A 22,156-nucleotide genomic window follows, 5' to 3' on the forward strand; every position below is an offset into this window, starting at 1 on the left:
CTATTGATGGAATTATCTGTGGTTTTTATTTTCACATTTAGCTTTACTCTATTTTCCAAATTTTCTAGATAAACTGACATTGTTTGGGAATTTAGGAAAGAAGTAATATGCTTGTTTTTTGGTTGGTGGTAGAAATGGCCACATTTTTGTTCTTCATTTCTGGAAGAATTCTCAATTATCTCCTTTGCTCATGTCAGATTTTCCTTCCTTTTATGACAAATATTTTCTAGACACATTCATCAATCAACAAATCTAGAGGAATAGCAGCAAAATATCCGTAGCAGCCTCTTTGCCCCCAAAACGATCCTATTTTAGATTTCTGCGTCTACACCTTTCCTGGCCATACTTTGCAGCTCAGGGGCCTATCTTATTCTCAGCCCTCCACAAGAAACACCTTCTACTTCTTGAAATCTTGATCCTCCCTCAAGACCAGGCTCAAATGCTTCCCTCCTGCTGCCAATGTCTACATTTTTCAAAGGCCCATACCAGCTGATTCTGCCCATGGCATTTACCTTTCATGCCCTTTACTGTTATTGGAATCTTGCCAAAGACTAGTGAAGAACTTGAGAAACTGGAGAATGAGTATCCCCTCTGCAAAGGATAGCTCTTGCCTTTCTCCCTAGGTGTAATGTTGGGCCTTCTAATATATCAAGAAAAGCAACAAATTCTTATACAGTTATGTAAAAGCTCCCAGGTTTTAAATAATATATCTTTAAAGAACACATTTTCTAGACCAAACCAAAAATAAACAAACAAACAAAAAACCCACTCTGTTGACTGAATCTTGCTCTGCACTCCCTTATAACCTAGCTGAGAGGTTTGCTCAGAATGATCTGCACCTAATATGCACTCAACTGTGGAAGCCACCCACTTGATGGGTCCTTCATAATGGGATTCACATCAAAGATCCAGCATCCAACGTTAATGTTTCAGCAGTTGTTTTGATTCTGAGTTTTTTTCCAAAGAGCCTTCCAAAGGTAGTATAGAGAATTTTTTTCTCTATGACCTAAAACAAGAACTTGTTTCCTGTACTTAGTACTAACCCACGAGCACTGTCAGCACTCAATAAATAATAAATCATAGTCATTTAATTACAGCTTTTATGCATCCAGGTCATGTTATATTGACTTCATATTTGTAGTCAAATATTCTACCATTTAAGAGGAAAACAGCAAGGAATACAAGGCAAGCAAAAGTCAAGCAATGGTCTAAGAAAGAAATGGCAATTTTTATGTCTGCCTCAGAAGAGCTGAATCAGGCAAAGAAAATAGAAATGAAACCCTGCCAGCTGAATACCTCATAGCAAGGAATGGGAAAGCAACATTATAGCATTATAGCATCCTGGATCTATAGCATTACCTCACCGTTGTTCACCAAAGAGCATTACCTAACTGCTTTTGGCTCATTTGAGGAGGCACTTTCAGTGAGGGTGATAGAGATGACCTAATATAAGCATCATCCATAGTTAGATGGTCATAGACTTCAGCTTGAAGTCTTGAAAACACCTTGAAGGCAACACTTGTCTTCAGACAAAAGAGCATGGGATAGAAGGGAAATCAACTATAAGGGATATTCCTACAATGGTGAAAAAAGTACCACTGTTGACTCAAGAATACAGTGCTAGAACTGACTCTCTGGATCACCCCTGGAAGGAGACAGAGTTCTGTCAATAGACAGTGCTGCCTTGATGGTGTTAAAATGTGAAGGGTCTGTACATTGTGATTTAATGCTATAACTAGTACTCAAACAGTATTTTTCACTTTGTGTTTCTGTGTGGGTGCAAACTGTTGAAATCTTTACTTAATATATACTAAATTGATCTTCTGTATATAAAGAGAATTGAAAATGAATCTTGATGTGAATGGAAGGGGAGAGGGAGCGAGGGGTGAGAGGGAAGTTATGGGGGGAGGGGGTGGAGAAGCCATTGTAATCCATAAGCTGTACTTTGGAAATTATAATCATTAAATAAAAGTTAAAAAAAAAATAAAATAAAATGTGAAGGTTCAACATTCAATCAACCAGTCAACATGTCATGTGACTGGCATCAAATAACAGAGGTCAGAGGCCTCTGTTCACATAGAACTTTCCTTCTAACAAAGTATAAAATAATAAGCACCATTTCTAAAATAAGATGTCAAATAGTTGTACATCTTATGAACAAAACAGAATGTTTAAACAGAGAATGGCTTATGGGCTACAAGCATTGGGGAGCCTCAGGGTGGAATCAGTCATGCCAAGTTCTAGGCCAGCAGCACCCCTTGGGAGAGAAATGGCTAAGATCATCTTACCTTTGAGTTTAAAACAGAAGTCCAGGTCTATAGACTTTACAAAAAAACTGCAAAAGTGCTAGTGGATGCTCTCAAAGAGAAAGAAAAGCATCAGACCATATAGGGTATTGGTGGTCCCAGGAAGTGATTCGGAAGCCACTGGAAGATTTTAAGCAAATGAGTACAATCAATCCCCTAGATCATATTCCTTGGGATGACTGGAGCCAATCTCATTTGCAAAAGAAGGACAGGGCAGTGCGGTGATGCGGTAGAGCTCACAGTAACATGCGCTCTGCTGCTGCTCTCAAACTTTGTGAGAGGTTGTAGGGTGCAGCACAAAGGAACAGTAAGTGATGGGGGCTGGCATTATAACATAGCGGGTAAAAGCTGCTGCCTGCAGTGTCAGTATCCCATATGGGCACCAGTTCATATCCTAGCTGCACCACTTTCAATCCAGCTCCTGCTGATGGCTGGGAAAGCAGCAGAAGATGGTCCAAGTGCTTGGGCCCCTACCCACATGGGAGACCTGTAAGAGGCTTCTGGCTCCTGGCTCTTGGCCCAGCCCCACTCATTACAGCCATCTGGGGAGTGATGGAAGATCTCTCTCTCTCTATGTAACTCTTTCAAATAAATAAATAAATTAGTCTTTTTTTTTAACAGATTTATTTATTTATTTGAGAGGAAGAGTTACAGACAGAGAGAGGGAGAGATAGAGAGAACTCTTCCATCTGTTGGACTCCCCAAAAGCCCGCAACTACCAGAGCTGCACTGATTGGAAGCCAGGAGCCAGGAGCTTCTTCTGGGTCTCCCACGTGGGTGCAGGGGCCCCAGCACTTGGGCTATTTTCTACTGCTTTTTACAGGCCATTAGCAGAGAGCTGGATCTGAAGAGGAGCAGCAGAAAACAAACCGGTGTCCATATAGGATGCTGGCACTGCAGGCGGAGATTCAACTTACTACGCCACAGCGCTGGCCCCAATAAGTAAGTCTTTAATAAAAAGAAAAGCAAGTGATTAATTCAGTGCTGGTGGAATTCACAGAAGCCTGAACCATTGTTTCAGGAATAGAAGCCACTCTTGTAAGACTCAGGCTCCCACTACTTGCCAGAGCCCTTTCAGTCAACCTGGCCTTCCTTGAAATTTCCACGGTCCCTTCCTCATGCCTCTGTCAAGTTCTTGTTAGTCTGAAGGCTTTATAAAATAATCATCATATTTACCAAGTCATTTCATCCCCTAGTCTACTGCACAGTGACTGACATATGATAGTTTCTCAAGAGTTTAGTGGAATTCAAAGAATACACAATTGATACCTCCCATCCAGCCCACATCTAGAAATTCCAGCAAGCTCATCGGGTCAACCTATAAGATCGAGATTTACTGAGCCCAACATTTTCAATGACAGGTTGAAATTATCCATCCTATGCTAATTTTACTAGAATATTTTAAGTTGTGATACTCATGTCTGACCTCTTCTGAATTACTGGTTTTTATTTATTGGTATCTAAAACAAAGATCCCACCCACTCAGTTTGAGAGTATCTTTTTTCTTGCAAAGTGAGTATAAACGTTGAATCACAGGGGAAAAGTTTAAAAGGAGAAAAATTAATATCATACTTACATATCCATATTCCAAATCCCAGCACCAGCAGTAATTGCAAAATCTCACAAAACATGCCCTGAGAAAGTCCCCGATGAGGATGGTGACGTAAGTGGTCAGGACATCAGAAACTGTCAGTCGCACAAATTCCTATTGAGATATTATGTGAATTAAAACACACATTTCTGTTTTCAAATTGTCTTACTGTTGTCAATAGATCTGTCACGTGTCTAACAACATTTTGGCTTAAAGACTAGAATTACTGGTAGAAGAAAAAAACAAAAAGGCATACCTAGTAAATGAAAAATGCTTCACGCCTGTTTTATTATTGTGAAAGTAATTACTAATCATTTCCAAACCACTGTATCAAAATCTTCTCACTCAGAAACGTTTACAAGCATGACACAGTTTTTTTTTTTTTAAGGCAGTATTAACATACAGAAATTACCTAACAGTGAATCGTATATTTTAAATGAGTGAAATGTTATGGTGTGTGAGTGACATCTCAGTAACTTGTCCTAACAGTTCTAAAATTCAGGGCAGGCCTTTGGCCTAGCAGTTAAGATGCCCTCACCCCATACCGGGGTCCTTGGGCTCCATTCCTGGCTGCTACGTCTGCTTCCTGAAGATTCAGACCTTCGGAGGCACCAGTGATGGTGTCAGTGATTGGTCCCTCCAATGAAAACTCCATTACATTCCAGGCTTCCAGCTTTGGCCTGGTCCACTCACGGACATTTGAGGAGTGAACTGATGCATTGGAGTGTGCTCTCGCTCTCTCTCAAAAATTTGTACAGTGTTAAATTCTACAACTTAATGGGAAAAAATAAGTTTTTTTAAAAAAAATTTCAAAAGGGGGTACATGGTATGAACCCTTGTGTTAAGAAAACACTCTGTGTATGTGTGTGTATATATATATGTATGTGTGTGTATGCATAATATGCATATGCAGCTGAAAGGTCTAGGAAATTAGAGACTGATTATTTGAGTGATGTGGCCTTGAATTTATGTGCAAGGTGTGTGTGGTTTGAGTTAAAAGTTTGCTATTTCCTCATAGACATATCATAACAATAGTAAATGAATATAAGAATAGACATACAAATGCAATTCAAAAACCTCATGGAAATGAATTTAAAAGATAAATTTATTTTGGTGCAAATGAAACTTTGAAATCCATGCAGAATACTTTCATAACACACATTTTTCATGGATTTTTGAAAACTGCATACATTTTCATCAATATAGTTCAGTTCTCTTTGCTGTTCTCTTACCAATAACTTGAGCCCTAGGACAAACAACACTGAATATCTAATAAGATACATTTTCCAGAAACATTAGTGTTCTTCCACGATACGAAAAGTCTTCTGGTTTTTATTTCTAGCTCCCTATGAGAAACCTTCAAAATGTTCATGAAAATACTTACTAGGAAAAGCTATGTTTGGATTTCAAATATTGTACACCAAAATAACCTGGTCTTTTAATTTCACTTTCCCATTAACTTGCTAAATTCTCTCATGCATACTTGCTCCTCTAATATAGCTGGTGAATTAGCCCAGAGGGCAAAGAATCATTTGTCAAGCAGTGGTTAGGTGAATTTCCAGCTCCTGCTTCCTAAATGCCAGGCAGTCGGGAACCACTTTCATGATCCTTGCAAAGTCCAAGTACATCTGAAGTATTAGTCATATGATATTTCTTTTAGCTTATTTGAAGAAAATGACTGCTACTGTTGTAAAGAGAATGTGTATAACACCTGCCACAAATAGAAGTTAACTGGAATGTAAATATAATAAAACAAATGAAATATTAAAAACTGAAAAATATAAGCTTTTAAAAGTTGCCTTGGAGCCGGCGCTGTGGCGCAGCAGGTTAAAGCCCTGGCCTGAAGCGCTGGCATCCCATGTGGGTGCCGGTTCTAGTCCCAGCTTCTCCTCTTCCAATCCAGCTCTCTACTATGGCCTGGGAAAGCAGTAGAAGATGGCCCAAGTCCTTGGGCCTCTGCACCCATGTGGGAGACCTGGAAGAGGCTCCTGGCTCTTGGCTTCTGGCTTCGGATCGGCGCAGCTCCGGCCGTTGGCGGCCATCTGGGGAGTGACCCAGCGGATGGAAGACCTCTCTTTTTCTCTCTCTCTCTCTCTCTCTCTCTCTACCTCACCTCTCTGTGTAACTTACTTTCGAGTAAATAAATAAATTTTTTTTAATTTTTTGACAGGCAGAGTGATAGAGAGAGACAGAGAGAAAGGTCTTCCTTTGCCGTTGGTTCACCCTCCAATGGCCGCCACGGCTGGCGCGCTGCGGCCGGCGCACCGCGCTGATCCGATGGCAGGAGTCAGGTGCTTCTCCTGGTCTCCCATGGGGTGCAGGGCCCAAGTACTTGGGCCATCCTCCACTGCACTCCCTGGCCACAGCAGAGAGCTGGCCTGGAAGAGGGGCAACCAGGACAGAATCCAGCACCCCGACCGGGACCAGAACCCGGTGTGCCGGCGCCGCAAGGCAGAGGATTAGCCTAGTGAGCTGCGGCGCCGGCCAGTAAATAAATAAATCTTTTTAAAAAAAAAGTTGCCTTAGCGTTAGTTTCCACCAAAAGTGGCACCTGTCCATAGTATATTTTGGAAATGATCTTAAAGAACAGGAATGAGGAGTGGGTATTTAGAGCAGTGGTTTAGATGCTTCTTAGACACCTAGATTGTTTATCAGAGTGCCTGGGTTCAGGTCTTGCCTTCACTTCCAATCCAGGTTCCTATTAATGTGCACCCCAGCATGCAGCAGATGATGAAATCAAGTACTCGAGTTTCTGCCACCCGCACAGGAGACCAAGGTGGAGTTCCAGGCTCCTGGCTTTGGCCTGGCTGAACCCTGGCTGTTGTGAGCATTTGGAAAATGAATCAATGGTGGCAGACATAGATAAAAATATAGATAGATAGATGGATAGATAGATATAGATTATAGATATAGCTATATAGATATAGATAGGTATATATGCATACACTTATATACACAAATATGTATATATGCTTTTCAAATAAATAAAAATACATCCATTCATGTTGAAAAATAAAACAAGACTGGGAAATAGGGAGAATAAAAAAAGGAAAGGAAGAAAAGCCTTCCTCCCAGGATGTATTAACAATTGTCCCTGCAGGGGCAAGTGAGTCTTGGTCCTTCTGATGCTCCATATTTTTTTTTTTTACAGGCAGAGTGGACAGGGAGAGAGAGAGACAGAGAGAAAGGTCTTCCTTCTGTTGGTTCACCCCCAAAATGGCCACTATGGCCGGCATGCTGTGCTGATCTGAAGCCAGAAGCCAGGTGCTTCCTCCTGGTCTCCCATGTGGGTGCAGGGCCCAAGCACTTGGGCCATCCTCCACTGCCTTCCCCGGCCACAGCAGAGAGCTGGACTGGAAGAGGAGCAACTGGGACTAGAACCCAGAGCCCATATGGGATGCCGGCGCCGCAGGCGGAGGATTAACCAAGTGAGCATGGCACTGGCCCCCACATTTTTCCCTTATAGTGCTTTGTTGCCACAGTATATTTGCAATTTTTGTGTATTTATTTAATTAATAGCTTACCCCAGCCTCCAATAGACTAATTTTCACAAGAACAGAGAACTGGTAAATAGTTGTTTCCCACTGTGTATCTAGCATTTATTTTTTTTTAATTTTTAATTTTTATTTTTTATTTTATTTTATTTATTTATTTATTTTTTTTGACAGGCAGAGTGGACAGTGAGAGAGAGAGAGACAGAGAGAAAGGTCTTCCTTTGCCGTTGGTTCACCCTCCAATGGCCGCCGCGGCCAGCACGCTGTGGCCAGCGCACCGCGCTGATCCGATGGCAGGAGCCAGGTGCTTCTCCTGGTCTCCCATGGGGTGCAGGGCCCAAGCACTTGGGCCATCCTCCACTGCACTCCCTGGCCACAGCAGAGAGCTGGCCTGGAAGAGGGGCAACCAGGACAGAATCCGGCACCCCGACCGGGACTAGAACCCAGTGTGCCGGGTGTATCTAGCATTTAACACAATACTTGGCACTTAGCGCTCTTTCAATAAACATAGGATAAAGCAGTGTGTGAGAATAGTTTCCTGCAGTTAACTTTGGAATGTAGCTTTTCTCTTCCTTATCCTTTTGCTCCTTTCCATTCCCCAGTCAAGGTTGATTTCAGATTCTAATAACTAGCACCAATTAGAGGTAGAGCATGAGGGACACCTTTTAGTTTTCACTGCTGGGTCAGAAAGACTTCCTCGTAGGGCCATCATTGTAGTACAGTGGGTTAAACTGCCACTCATACAACTGCTCCCAATAGCAGAGTGCCCGTTCAACTCATGGCTACTCCACTTCCAGTGAAGCTTCCTGATCAGGCACAAGTACTTGGGCCACTACCAACCATGTAAGAGATAAGGATGGAGTTCCTGGCTTCTGGCTTCAGGTTGGCTCAGCCCTGGCTCAGACCTGGCAAGGAGTGAACCAGTGGACGGAAGATCTCTGTTCCTGCACTTTCTCATTGTCCCTGTCATTCTGTCTCTGTCAAACATATAAATATATCTTTAAGAAAATTAAAAAAAAAAACACCAGATTTCCTCAGGTAAGAGAATATTTCAGAGTGCTTAGGAAGTCATCCATGCCCCCTGAAGTAGCCTCAATCTAGTGGTGGAAATTTCATTTTTTCTCAAGCAGTCACCTAACTTTCACATAAAATATCTGAAGAGGATTCAAACGTTATACCACAAATTTCAAATACCTATTCAAACTGTAGGAAGAATAACCTGCTTTAGAGAAACAAGAATTCCAAAAATGGTGGTCCCACCTCTCCTTGGGTACCTTATACAGTTCTATTCCTAGTGTGGTAGATGAGGTGGGAGCCAGACCTCCTATTGAACTCCCACTCTACACTAACAACTTGACACTCATGACATTTAGTTAGAATATCCTGAACCTCATTATCAATAAACTTAAGGGAATCATTAATAAGTAAAAGGGGCCGGCGCTGAGGTTCAATAGGCTAATCCTCCGCCTGGGGCACTGGCACACCTGGTTCTAGTCCCAGTCTGGGCACCTGATTCTGTCCTGGTTGCCCCTCTTCCAGTCCAGCTCTCTGCTGTGGCCCAGGAGTGAAGTGGAGGATGGCCCAGGTCCTTGGGCCCTGCACCCACATGAGAGACCAGGAGAAGCACCTGGCTCCTGGCTTCGGATCAGCGTGGTGCACCGGCCGCAGCGCGCCGGCCGCAGTGGCCATTGGAGGGTGAACCAACGGTAAAGGAAGACCTTTCTCTCTGTCTCTCTCTCTCTCACTGTCCACTCTGCCTGTCAAAAAATAAGTAAAGGGAAAGCAACAGTCAAGAGCATCACACAGGTCACTGGCTGCAGATGCCCCAAGGCAGGAGCTTAGAGAGTGTGCTGAAACTATAATTATGTTGCTGTGGGACTATTCAGCATGGAGAACGAGGACACAAACTCTGCGACCAGACTGTAGATTAAATTTAGGTTCCTGTCACTGATTTCCTGTGAGTCATGAGCAAATCCCTTTCTCCTCATCCATAAAATGGGAATGATAATATAACATCTCAGAACACAATTTTAAAATTCAAGGAGGCAATGCTTTGCATATCAAAAGTATTCAATAAATGTTAGCACTGCCTTCTCCCCTTCTCCCAAAATGTAAATTTTGGTATTCAGCTATGGTAGATGGCCCCCAGCAATGGCTCTGCTGCCTGTCTACCAAATGCCAGTGGAGAGAAGACCAAATGACTACTTAGGAACCTCTGCAGAGGCAAAGGAACAGCCCAATTATCTTATATTCAGAACAAAGAGAGCTTTGAGTCCCAGAGCATCCTTAACAAGACACAAAGCAGAGGGCATCCATGGAGAAGAGGAAGCATCCAGAATGTTCTCATAGAACAACAGATGAGCCTTTAGGGTACGTCCTCAACATTATCCACCAAGCAGCTGCCTTTATTATTTCTTCTGGAGTCATTGTTTTTAACTGACTAAAGGACATAAATGGTTCCAGATGCAAGGATATGGATATTGATCTCTTAAAGGAAGCCTCGCCAGCACTAGGAATTGTTATGCTTAGGGTGTTCTCTGGGTTCCCACAGATTCCACCTGCCTCATCAATATTCCACTCAGAACTGCTCTCCTTCCCCAGGGCCAGCTCCTAGACTTTCCACACATGCTTAAGGCTCTTTTGGAAAAAGGAAGGTGGAAGAGAAAGGGGGAAAATCCAGCTACAAATGTCAGGAAGGAAAGGTGATGAAGCAAGGAAACTCACTACAGATAGGATTTGGAAAACAAACAAACAAACAAACAAAACATGGCTCAAGGGGGCAAGAGAAAGAAAGGAATGTTTTTTCCTTTAAGTCGGGTCATGTCAGACTATCACAGAATCTTCTGAATCACAAACACAACTGCATTGTGGTCATCGTTCCTACAGAGTGAATCCATGCCCCTCTCCCAGAAATGGCCAGCTTGGATTTTTTTTCTTCTTCTTCTTTTTTAGCATGTAATTCTATGAATCCTGTTCAACATGTGTTCATCTGTCACAGGGTAGGTTTTTTGGCCCTTATGCCAGTCTGAATTCTAGGATGTACAGGAGAGAAAGTCTCAAATTCACTGAACTCATGAAAAATGCACTATTCTTTCAACTTCTCAAAATTTGTGAGGAGTGGGGAAACAACATGTATGTGATAAAAACAGACTCCTATTAAGGATCATGACTACACTGTACTTCAAAGAGCCTGAAACACAGAAACCCATGCACACTGTGTACGCACTTCCTATTGCTACTGTTAACCACGGCCACACATTTAATGGCTTAAAGCAGTACAAATTTATTTCTTATGGTTCCAGAAGTCAGAAGTCTAAAATCAAAGTTTAGACACGGTGGGGGAAGATCTATTTTCTTATCTTTTCCAACTTCTTGAGGCCACCTGTATCCTTCTGCTCTGAACATCCTTCCTCCATCTTCAAAGCACATCACTAAGATCTCTGGCGTCACATTTCAATTTTCGGTTTGTCATTTGTGTCGCCCACTTCTGAATATTCTTGCGCTTTCATGAGGCCCTGATAACATAATTGAGGATAAAATATTTCTACCCCAAGGTCATTAGCTTACTCACATCTGCAAAGTCTATCTTGCCATGTAAAGTCACATGACCATAGGTTCCAGCAATTAGGACACAACAACTTAGGGGGACCTTATTTTGTCTATCATACCCTGATCACACGCTTCTCTGTACTATGTGCAGACAACTTTGATTTCATTTAATTCATTATTTCATATATAATATGTACCTGTAAACATGTATAAGTACATGTATGAAAATCAAATATTTAACAACATAATAAGAAAGGGAGAGCTTAATCTGGTCCCTGAAAACTTAAAAAGAGAGAAAATAGAATCTGTAGTTATATCATATTTTCTGTACTTACTTTTCAATTATTTAAGTCTAGAATTAAATACACTAACTTTTTTTCTCCCTACAATTGATTGGCTAAGTCTCGTAAGCATCTGATTGAGACTAAAGATATCTATTGATAAATTAAATTATACATTAAATTAATTTTATAATGCTAATTTTATTTTTCAATTTTCCTTTTATGTAAAAGTACTTAAAAGACTATACAAATAATTTTATAGAGTCTATTACTGCTGAAAATTGAAGTACTAATAAAACAAAACTGATATGCTTTAAAATTTCTGTTCTCCATAGTGGATTAAAGCCCAAAATCAGTGTATGAAATGCACATTAGGAATATCAATTTCGATGAGTTAAAATTATAGGATTTGCCGGCGCTGCAGCTCACTAGGCTAATCCTCCACCTTGCGGTGCCGGCACACCAGGTTCTAGTCCTGGTCGGGGCGCTGGATTCTGTCCCGGTTGCCCTTCTTCCAGGCCAGCTCTCTGCTGTGGCCAGGGAGTGCAGTGGAGGATGGCCCAAGTGCTTGGGCCCTGCACCCCATGGGAGACCAGGATAAGCACCTGGCTCCTGCCATCGGATCAGCGCGGTGCGCTGGCCGCTGCGCTCCAGCCGCGGAGGCCATTGGAGGGTGAACCAAGGGCAAAAGGAAGACCTTTCTCTCTGTCTCTCTCTCTCACTGTCCACTCTGCCTGTCAAAAAAAAAAAAAAAAAAAAAAAAGAAAAAGAAAAAGAAAAAAGAGAGCTAAAGTAAGTTTTTTGTTGGTTTAGTTTGGTTTATTCTCCCTTATTGGCCAGAAAGTCATAGAAAACATTACTTCTTTTCTGTATTAATAGGTCTAATCTTGGACTGGGTTCGTGCACACATTCATCAGGAAAACAATTTAAAATAGTATTTCCTTGTACTATAAGAGAAATAATTTGACAAAAATTGATATTAGTATGTGTTCTCAAAATAGTCTATTTTTGTTTTGTTTTGTTTTGTAGCAAAGATGGGACATTAAATAGAGTTTAGATACTGCTTGGGCAAAATGTGCGTGCTTTATTAGAACACAGATAGTAAACATATCCTCACACTATTTTAAATAATCTGTCCTTTGCATGTAACTATAAAAGGGTCATATAAATAGCACTTACCTCAAGGAATGGATTGCATGAGATTTTATATATATATATATATATATATGTATGTATGTATATATATATATGAAATTCAGAGCCAGCATATAGTAAACTAGTAAACATTCAATAAATATTAGCTATGGTTTATTAATAAATAATAAAAAGGTCACACTTGTGGGAGAAATATTGCCACTGTTCTTTGTAAGTCCTCTAGTTGCCATGCACTTCTGTTTGAGGCATTACCTGGCCCACCATTGTTTCCCAGCAGGGTCCTCGAGGTACATCTGCAGGGTGAACAAAAAAAGGTGGCCCAGTGCTATTCCCAGAGAGTGATGCGTTGTAGGCCTTGATCATGTTGGCTTCCCATAGGGTAATATTGGCCTTTACTAGCTTCTCCTCTTCAATCTAGAAAGCAAACAAATGGAAATGAAAATGAAGTCAAAATTTTTCAAAGGCATTTCAGACAATCTTGAGACTTAGAATTTAAAAATATGCTTATGACAAAGACAATCCAGACACAAAGTTTACCTTGTTGTTAATCTCATCCATCAAGGCAAGAATAAATACATACAAGTTGCCTAAAAGAAGAGCAAAAATGCGTCCCAATAGCCACTTCAGAGCAATGAGAGGATGATAGTCTTCCAGTTCAGCAAATAAGTCAAACAGTGTTGGGCAGAACATCCCCAGGAGGGACATAACCATGTTCATCTACAGAGACAGAAGCAATGAACCAGGTTAATAGTGCTTAAAAATTGCTATTGTTTTACTCCAGAATTTTGGAAGATCCTCAGTGAGGTTCCTTTTATCTTTTCTAAGACTAAAGAAGACTAGTCCATGCACTTTAGATTTTTATATTAATAAAACAGCAAAGATAATATCAACTCCTCATTCTCAAGAATACATGTGTGTGAGCTTGTGTAGGTACCAGCAATAATTGTTTACTGGTGTAATGAGAGATGAAATTTATATCACTTTACTGAGAGAACACATATTATTCTACATGGTAACTTATTTGGATATGATGATGCACTTCACAGCAAGATCTCCAAAGGAAATGGAAAATGATCTGGTTGAGGATGAGGTACAAATTTAAAAATGCTATTTTGAGTCTTCAGCATATGGGTTAGTTTAATTAACTAAAAAATGATTAATTGCCTAAGGTGAGCCCAGGCCTAAATACCAAATCTTGAGGAATCCAAACTTTTAGTGACAGAAAGGAATAGAATGGAATTATCTAAAGACAACATAAGATATTAATTGAAATAGATAGAGGATAAATAGCATAATACTATGAAGCCCAGGGAGGAAAATTTCAAAAATGAAATACTGGTCCACAAGGACAATGATAAAGAGAATGATATGGGGCTGGAGGTGGGAATATGAAAATTAGGAAGTGTGTCACTCTTGACTCCTGGCTGTACAGCATCCATAAAACATTGTTACCATGTGGAATTAAATCAAAGAATCCAGAACATTCACAACTTTTATAATGGGGAAAAAAAGATGTCAGGAAAGTCTGATGACTGTCCCAAATAACTGACTCACCACCAAACATTTGCTACTTACCCTATGGACCTCATGTTTTGAATGAAACATGATTATACCTACCAGATTATATTTAGAAAATAATTGCAAATATGTTTTTTTCATTTTTATTAAGGACATTATATGACTCGCAGGAGCCAAAACTCAGTATTACATAATATAATTACATGATATAATTCCAGACTAATGCAGAAACTTGGCGGATCCTGTGTAATATTATACAAGATATATCTAAATTCTGTTTCATCAAATTTCTAAAATTATTTATGAATACCCATTGTTAACTTCATTGGGCCCCTTAGGACTCAGGAGTCCCCTAGAATAGCTGTTAAACAGGTTCTTACAAAGAATGATCCTTGATGCTAATGAAGAATGCATCCTTTAATATGGTTTATTTATGTAAAATACAATCAATATAAACTATAGATCCCAGGTATATGAAAATTTTTCCTATACATTATACTTTCACAATTGTAAAAGAGAGTTTTGAAAGTAAATTTAGTAAATGCTTGAGGTGTTCTTTTTTTTTTCAATAAAATATCTCTACCTAATGATTCTATATTACAAGTTTCTAAGAAATGTCTGTGATTTTATGTTCTCTTGAATGGATAGTCTCCTCTATTGTTAACACTTCCTAAATATATCAAACATTTTTATTTGGAGACTTGGTAAGTAAATTATATCATTTGCTAAGATTTTTCTAGAAAATTCTATGCTTATGAAGACTTAATTTTTTTTTTTTTGGTCTACAAGACTCTGTAGAAACTTCAGTATGTTAAGTCTAAATATGCACATTCTTTGAGAATGCCCAAGTTCAAAATGATGTCTTATTGTATGTATTTATGTAAAAGAACGGGCCTTAGCAACATATCATGTCCAGTAATTTCTTAATTTTTTTTTGACAGGCAGAGTTAGACAGTGAGAGAGACAAAGGTCTTCCTTCCGTTGGTTCACCCCCACCAAATGGCTGCTATGGCCAGCACGCTGTGCCAATCTGAAGCCAGGAGCCAGGTGTCTCCTCCTGGTCCCATGCGGGTGCAGGGCCCAAGCACTTGGGCCATCCTCCACTGCCTTCCCGGGCCACAGCAGAGAGCTGGACTGGAAAAGGAGCAACTGGGACAGAACTGGCGCCCCAACCAGTAATTTCTTGATTCTAAATGCTTACCTCTAACCACCTTAAAAAAAATGGTGCATTTATTTGAAAGTCAGAGTTAGAGAGAGGGATGCACAGAGAGATTTCTCCCAGATGGATTCACTGCCCAGATGGCCACAACAGCCAGCTCTGGGGCAGGCCATAGCCAGGATCCAGGAGCTCCTTTCAAGTCTCCTACATGGATGGCAGGGGCCCAAGTACTTGGGTCATCTTCCACCTCTTTTCCCAGGTCATCAGTAGGGAGCTGGATCAGAAACGGAGCAGCTGGGACTTGAATTGGTGCTCATACAGGATGCTGGTGATGCAGGCTGCAGCCTTACCCGATACGTCACCATGCTGGCCTTTCACCTCCTCTCTCTGATACACTAAATGGGCAGATAAACATCTGGAGACAAATAACAGTCTAATATTTAATTTCTGGAAAACAGCTGGCCTTCCTCATTTAAATAGCCTTTGCAAGGAGAGGAAGAAAGGCAAGGGAATCAAGATGTGTGAAGCTTGGCTTCTAGTGAATAACAGGGAAGCCTACACTTGCCAAAACTTGAGGAAGCAATCTGAATGCTTCCATTTTATGACAGTGGCTTCAAAAGTATACAGGCTGCAATTAGGTCTTTCAATGACAGATGTGAGATTTACAATAGAGCAAGCCTCATGACACCATAGAAAGAGCCTTGGACTTGAAATTAAGACACTGAGGTTCTCACCCAGAGTCTTCTTCTCACTCTTTTATCATAAATATACCACCCAAGCTCATGAGAGGCACCAATCCCATCTATAAAGTGAATGTTTGGGGCCAGCGATGCAGTTCGCTTAGCTAATCCTCTGCTTGCAGCACCAGCACCCCGGGTTCTAGTCCCGGTTGGGGTGCCAGATTCTGTCCCTTTTGCTCCTCTTCCAGTCCAGCTCTCTGCTGTGGCCTGGGAATGCAGTGGAGGATCGCCCAAGTCCTTGGGCCCTGCACCCGCATGGGAGACCAGGAGAAGCACCTGGCTCCTGGCCTCGGATTGGCACAGTGCGCCAGCCGCAACACGCAGGCTGTAGCGGCCACTTGGGGGGTGAACCAACGGCAAAAAGGAAGACCTTTCTCTCCATCTCTCTCTCACTGTCTAACTCTGCCTGTCAAAAAATAAACAAAATTAAAAAAATTAAAAAATTAAAATGAATGGTTGGCGTATATATTTTCTAATCTTCTAACTTTCCACCATCTTATTTAACATGGAAAACAAACCAACAGAGCAGATGTGAAATAAGACTGGGATTGAAAGGAAAATGTGCTCCAGGGTTGGCTCATTCTAAGGATGGGATGGGGGGCTAGGCAGAGTGGCCTACGTGATGTTTCACCATAGAAGCACGATAGCAAAGGTCAGGTTCTAAGCACATAAAAATGCAGAGACGAACTTCATTTTTTTCCCACCACCCAAGGGTGTCAGGATCCTGCTGTGCAAATTCTTGGGATCGCTTCACAGCCCAAAAGATGAGGTATCCACTCGCACCAAGTGTTAGGAACACGAAGAAGTTAGCAAGAAATCTCAGGAATCTGATCAAGTGGACGTTTTCTTCTACTTGAGCAGCTCTTTCTTCTATTATAGCTTCCTACACTCGGGCAAACAAAACAGAAGATAGCTTAGCTACAAAAGGTATATGAGCTCAGGAAGGTGAGAAGTAAAAATTTAAACCAAATCTGGGGTTCCACAAACCAGGAATACACTGCCAATTAAGTCACAGCAAATGAGAGAAAGGAAGAAATCTTGCCAGCAAACTCTGACTCATGTAATAACAGCCCATTGTTCACTACAAAACATATTCTCTTCAAGAACACTGTTTTAAAGCTACAAAATAATACATTAGAGGCATTTAAAATATAGAGCTAACTTATTCTTCTTAACCATCAGTGAACATTGTTTTATTATTTAAAATATCTGATTCTAATTATGGATGGCCTCTTGTTACAAACAAGTAGCATTATTTTATTACCAAATTTAGAGAAGAAAAATCCTCAAGGAATAAAATTGCTGTCTTGACTCATTGGATATTTTCCAGTCATAAACAGAACTGTGACCCAAATCCCAGTACACAGAAATAATGAGTTAATCTTCTATCACTAGACCACACATAATGTCTACAATTTTATGCTTACAAAGAACAGAATTACAAAGTTTCTGTCTTTACCTTAAAGTTCATTGTGATAGAATTAAATTTGTTGTCTGCTGTCTCAGGGTTGCCAATCAGGTAGTCCCAGCTGCAGAACACCTTCCAGCTAAAGTTGAAGGTGTTGTCATCACCACCTCCATCGTCACCAATATTTTTGGTCATCCTGTGAAGACAAGATGTTTAACCCAGCAGCTAGAATACATAAGAAGGGAAGGAGGTAGGGAGTGACAAAACAGCATAATTATAGGTAAACTGTAGAAGCAGTATCTGAAAGACATATATTTCCCTCCAAGTTTGTTCTAATAACCAACTAGGAGTTGCTTTTTTTTTTTTTTTTTTTTTTTGACAGGCAGAGTGGACAGTGAGAGAGAGAGACAGAGAGAAAGGTCTTCCTTTTGCCGTTGGTTCACCCTCCAATGGCCGCTGTGGCCGGCGCACTGCGGCCTGCACACCGCGCTGATGATGGCAGGAGCCAGGTACTTATCCTGGTCTCCCATGGGGTGCAGGGCCTAAGCACTTGGGCCATCCTCCACTGCACTCCCGGGCCACAGCAGAGAGCTGGCCTGGAAGAAGGGCAACCGGGACAGAATCCGGCGCCCCGACTGGGACTAGAACCCGGTGTGCCGGCGCTGCAAGGCAGAGGATTAGCCTAGTGAGCCACGGCGCCGGCTAGGAGTTGCATTTTTAAATTTCATTTTTGTTTAATTTTAAACGGTCATTTTTCCAGGCTTTCCTGAGTAAAATTACTAAGCACTGATGATTTTGATGAACAAAATCATTCGTTTTCTTAAAATGAGTTTTCTTAAAATGTTTCATTTTCATTCACTTTCTTAAAATAAGACATTAATGTTCTATAATAGGCTCTTAACATTTTGTGGGTTAAAGACACCTTTAAGAATGTGATGAAAACCATTGATTCCCTTTCTAGGGGAAAAATGTGGAGATTTTTACACTATTCCATACAACTTTAGTTGCTTCTTATACCTCAAAGACTAAGTAAGGACTAACCCAGGTAAAGAAACTATCATGCACATTTTAATCCCTCTTAGAAATGCCTCCCTAGAAGCAGTTATATTGAATGCATTAAATTTCACTATATTCTCCAACTCTTGACCAAAAATCAAGATTTTTTTTTATACAATCTTAACAACAAGTGGTAACATATACTCTAAGAAGTGATTTTTTTTTTTTTGGCTAGGAGAGTTTAAAATTCATTTAGGCTTATTTTAGTGGTTAGAAATCCATATATATATATATATATATATATATATATATATATGGTACCATTTATGTTTTTACCTAAGATTTTTATATGGAATTTTTTGCCTTAGAACACAAGTTTGTAGCTCCATTTTTTTTTAAAGATTTACTTATTTGAAAGTCAGAGTTACACAGAGGCGAGAGGCAGAGAGAGAGAGAGAGAGGTCTTCCATCCAATGGCCCACTCCCCAATCGGCCACAATGGCAGGAACTGCGCCAATCCAAAGCAGGAGCCAGAAGCTTCCTCCGGGTCCCCCATGAGGGTGCAGGGGCCCAAGGACTTGGGCCATCTTCCACTGCTTTCCCGGGCCACAGCAGAGAGCTCGATCGGAATTGGAGCAGCCGGATCCCAAACAGGCGCCCATAAGGGATGCTGGCACCACAGGCCAGGGCTTTAACCCACTGCGCCACAGTGCTGGCCCCTGTAGCTCCATTTACACACTGAAATTATTTAGGTATTTGATGAGTGCATGCAGAGGATTTTAATAACTCTAATCAATGCCTTCATAAACTTTAAATCAACAGGGTCACTATAACATAGCTGCTTGAAAAATAAAACAAAGAACAGTATTGAAAGGGAAATAAAAAACAACTTTCTAATAGCTCACAGGACAAGCCCACTACACATAAAAAGGAACTATTTTATAAGAATGTCAGCCAGCATGTGCTACATTATTAAGAAAGAAGAAACCACAGCAAATGTTTGACTACAAAGGATAACACAAAAATACAAATTCATAGTACATTGGCTACAACCATTGGCCATTTCTTTGTTTAAAATCTGTTCCCTCAAGTGAGCACTGTGAGATCAAGGGCTTTATCTTGTTTTGTTTCACCATTAAAACCCCAAGTACATTGGGGCCAGCATTGTATCATAAAGGGTTAAGCCACCACCTGCCACGTGGCATCCTATATGAGTGCCCTTCAAGACTCAGATGCTTCACTTCTCATCCAGCTCCCTGTTAATGCACCTGGGGAAAGCAGTGAGCAATGGCTTTCAAGTCCTTGGGCCCCTGCACCCAAGTGGGAGTCTTGGCTCCTGGCCCCTGACTTTGGCCTATTCCAATCCTGGCTATTGCAGCCATTTTGGGAAGTGAACCAGCCAATGGAAGATCTCTCTTTATATCTCTCCCTCTCTTTTTCTATAACTTTGCCTTTCAAAGAAATAAAACAAATCTTTAAAATAATAATAAAAAAAACCAGTCACTAGAGGGCTTCCTAGATTGCCCACAGTAAGTACTCCATAAATAGTTATGAAATGAGTGAACAAATACCTGAAATGTCATTCTGGAAGTAATTTACCACCAGAAAGAGCCTCACCAAATAAATATAGATAGCATAAATCAGCTTTGTATGGTACAACACATATCAAATATGCTTATTATGCTACCTGTGTTCAATTCTGTCCTTGTCATTATGATAGGTTTTGACAACATCATCTTACTTTGTAATTGTTGCCATTTAGCCTGAACCATTACTGTCCCTAGCCCATGGAAAATTTTTCATGTTGAATTTTATAATCATAAATGCAGTTCATAAAGCAGTAATATAGGATGGAACATTGTGACTATAAGTCCTCCATCCCTCACTGCTTTTCTGCTCCAAACATCTTTTGAAAGAAGGCCAACTATAGTTTGAGGAAAAGGAGGCAATGATATGCTATGTAGGATTTGTTAGGACATTGTGCTGGGAAAGACAGCCCAAATTCCCTTTCCTGGCCTACTGTAGTATCTAAACTCCATCATCAGAGACATCAGACACAGTCATCTTCAATACAAATATCTCTGAGAAATAGTTTTAGACTAGGGTCTACCCTGGGCGCTGATTGCTCTTCTCTAATTAGATCAGAAAGATTCCTTCAACAAGGTTTAATTAGGGGTGAGAATTGGGGGAAGGCAGGATGAACCATTTTGATGCTAAGATCCCATGGACACATGTCAAAAGACATAGAAGACATTTAGGCAGTATATCATGTAGGTCACTGCTGCCTGAATAAGCAGGTACCAATGCAGGAAAAAGAAAGTGGACAGGGACACTGACAATCTACGTAGAAGGGAAAAAATAACTTCATATTCTTAGAACTGGTATACAAAGTTGGTCATGCTTCTAATGGAATGTTGAAATATTCAAGTGTCTTGTAAGACAGACTTGATAGTTTTAATTTTTCAGAACATTTTGGCAACATGAGTCAAATCAAGGCCATTATAACTCCATTAGACAAGGGAAAATTTTAATGTAGAATATAAAAATTAAAAAGGCTACCCAGGACAAACTAGAGACAGGTCCTTACCATCATTAACACAGATGAATCTTTGTCATACATTAGGAACAATAAGTGTTGGAATCAGAAGATGATGCTCAAACATCAGTTCTGCAATTTACTGGCTATTTAAACTTAGTCAAATCATCAGACTTTGCTAAACATTAATTTCTCCATCCATCCAATAAGAATAATTAATCCCTATTCAACCCAGTATACAAAATTGATGGGATGAACAAATTGATCTATGTAAGGAGATGCACAATACGGAGAGATGGCAGTCGATGATAAGTGTAAGATACCTTTCAAACTAGAAAAATCTAGGATTATGTAGGTACTATTGTCAAATGAGCATGTCATATAGTATAGTAATATTTAATTGCTAAAGATAATATAATTTAGGCCAGCGCCGTGGCTCAATAGGCTAATCCTTCTCCTGCAGTGCCGGCATCCTGGGTTCTAGTCCCAGTTGGGGTGCCGGATTCTGTCCCGGTTGCCCCTCTTCCAGTCCAGCTCTCTGCTGTGGCCCGGGAAGGCAGTGGAGGATGGCCCAGGTGCTTGGGCCCTGCACCCACGTGGGAGACCAGGAGGAGGCACCTGGTTTCTGGCTTCAGATCGACGCAGCGCGCCAGCCATAGTGGCCATTTGGGGGGTGAACCAACGGAAGGAAGACCTTTCTCTCTGTCTCTCTCTCTCACTGTCTAACTCTGCCTGTCAAAAAAATAAATAAATAAATAAAAAGATAATATAATTTAAACAACATGATAGATGCTTAGTGAATGCTATTTACCATCATTAACAATAAATTTATTTTTTAATTTAACATAAAGTTAGATTCATTTCTGTTTTTGCCAAGAATAAAAATATTTACATGCATGTGTTAAAGCTGGCTTATGGTACATGGTACATTTAAGTTATAGTATATAAATGTATACATATGTATGATAGCTTATGTAGACAATATTTTTGACACCAGTTGAGAGTTATATATGGCACATCATTTATGTATTCAAAAATATTATTAGGCTATTATTACTATGACCAGGCTCATAAATAAAAAATAATATCTAATCCCAGGGAACCATAAAACAGGGAAAAGTCTTAGAAAGGCCTACTGGGATAAGATAAACGGCAAGAGGTTTCTCTATAAAGCATGCATCCCATGAATAATTACTATTTATAGTAGTTTAGCTGTAATTAATATACATTAGTGAAACCCAAAATATTTAAGTAGAGAATTATTTGTAGTGAGAACAGCTGTGTGTCGAAATAAAACCACCTTTACTTTGGGATATTAAAGTTCAAACTGATGAGGACAACATATGAAGGAACTGATGGTTTCCATGTCATGTGACTTTCTAACAATATATTATGTTAATGTGTTTTTAATACTCACACAACT

At 40.4% G+C, this 22,156-nt stretch overlaps 1 protein-coding gene across 2 annotated transcripts in view; it reads right to left on the reverse strand.

Annotated features, from left to right (window-relative positions):
* Window positions 1–22,156, reverse strand: part of TMC1 (transmembrane channel like 1) — a 197,574-nt gene that overhangs the window by 26,905 nt on the left and 148,513 nt on the right. The window contains exons 10-14 of one of the 2 annotated variants that reach the window (XM_051858747.3): window positions 17,253–17,397; window positions 16,482–16,676; window positions 12,914–13,093; window positions 12,629–12,790; window positions 3,883–4,011 (exon numbers count right to left, since the gene is read on the reverse strand). In XM_051858747.3, coding sequence (XP_051714707.3) covers window positions 3,883–4,011; window positions 12,629–12,790; window positions 12,914–13,093; window positions 16,482–16,676; window positions 17,253–17,397 — 811 coding nt within the window. The remainder of the gene's footprint in view (window positions 1–3,882; window positions 4,012–12,628; window positions 12,791–12,913; window positions 13,094–16,481; window positions 16,677–17,252; window positions 17,398–22,156) is intronic. The other variant, XM_089316264.1, reaches the window with a different exon arrangement.

Source organism: Oryctolagus cuniculus, chromosome 1 (genome assembly GCF_051225735.1).
Source record: "Oryctolagus cuniculus isolate XC-2025 breed Fujian yellow rabbit chromosome 1, ASM5122573v1, whole genome shotgun sequence".
NCBI classification, from domain to species: domain Eukaryota; kingdom Metazoa; phylum Chordata; class Mammalia; order Lagomorpha; family Leporidae; genus Oryctolagus; species Oryctolagus cuniculus.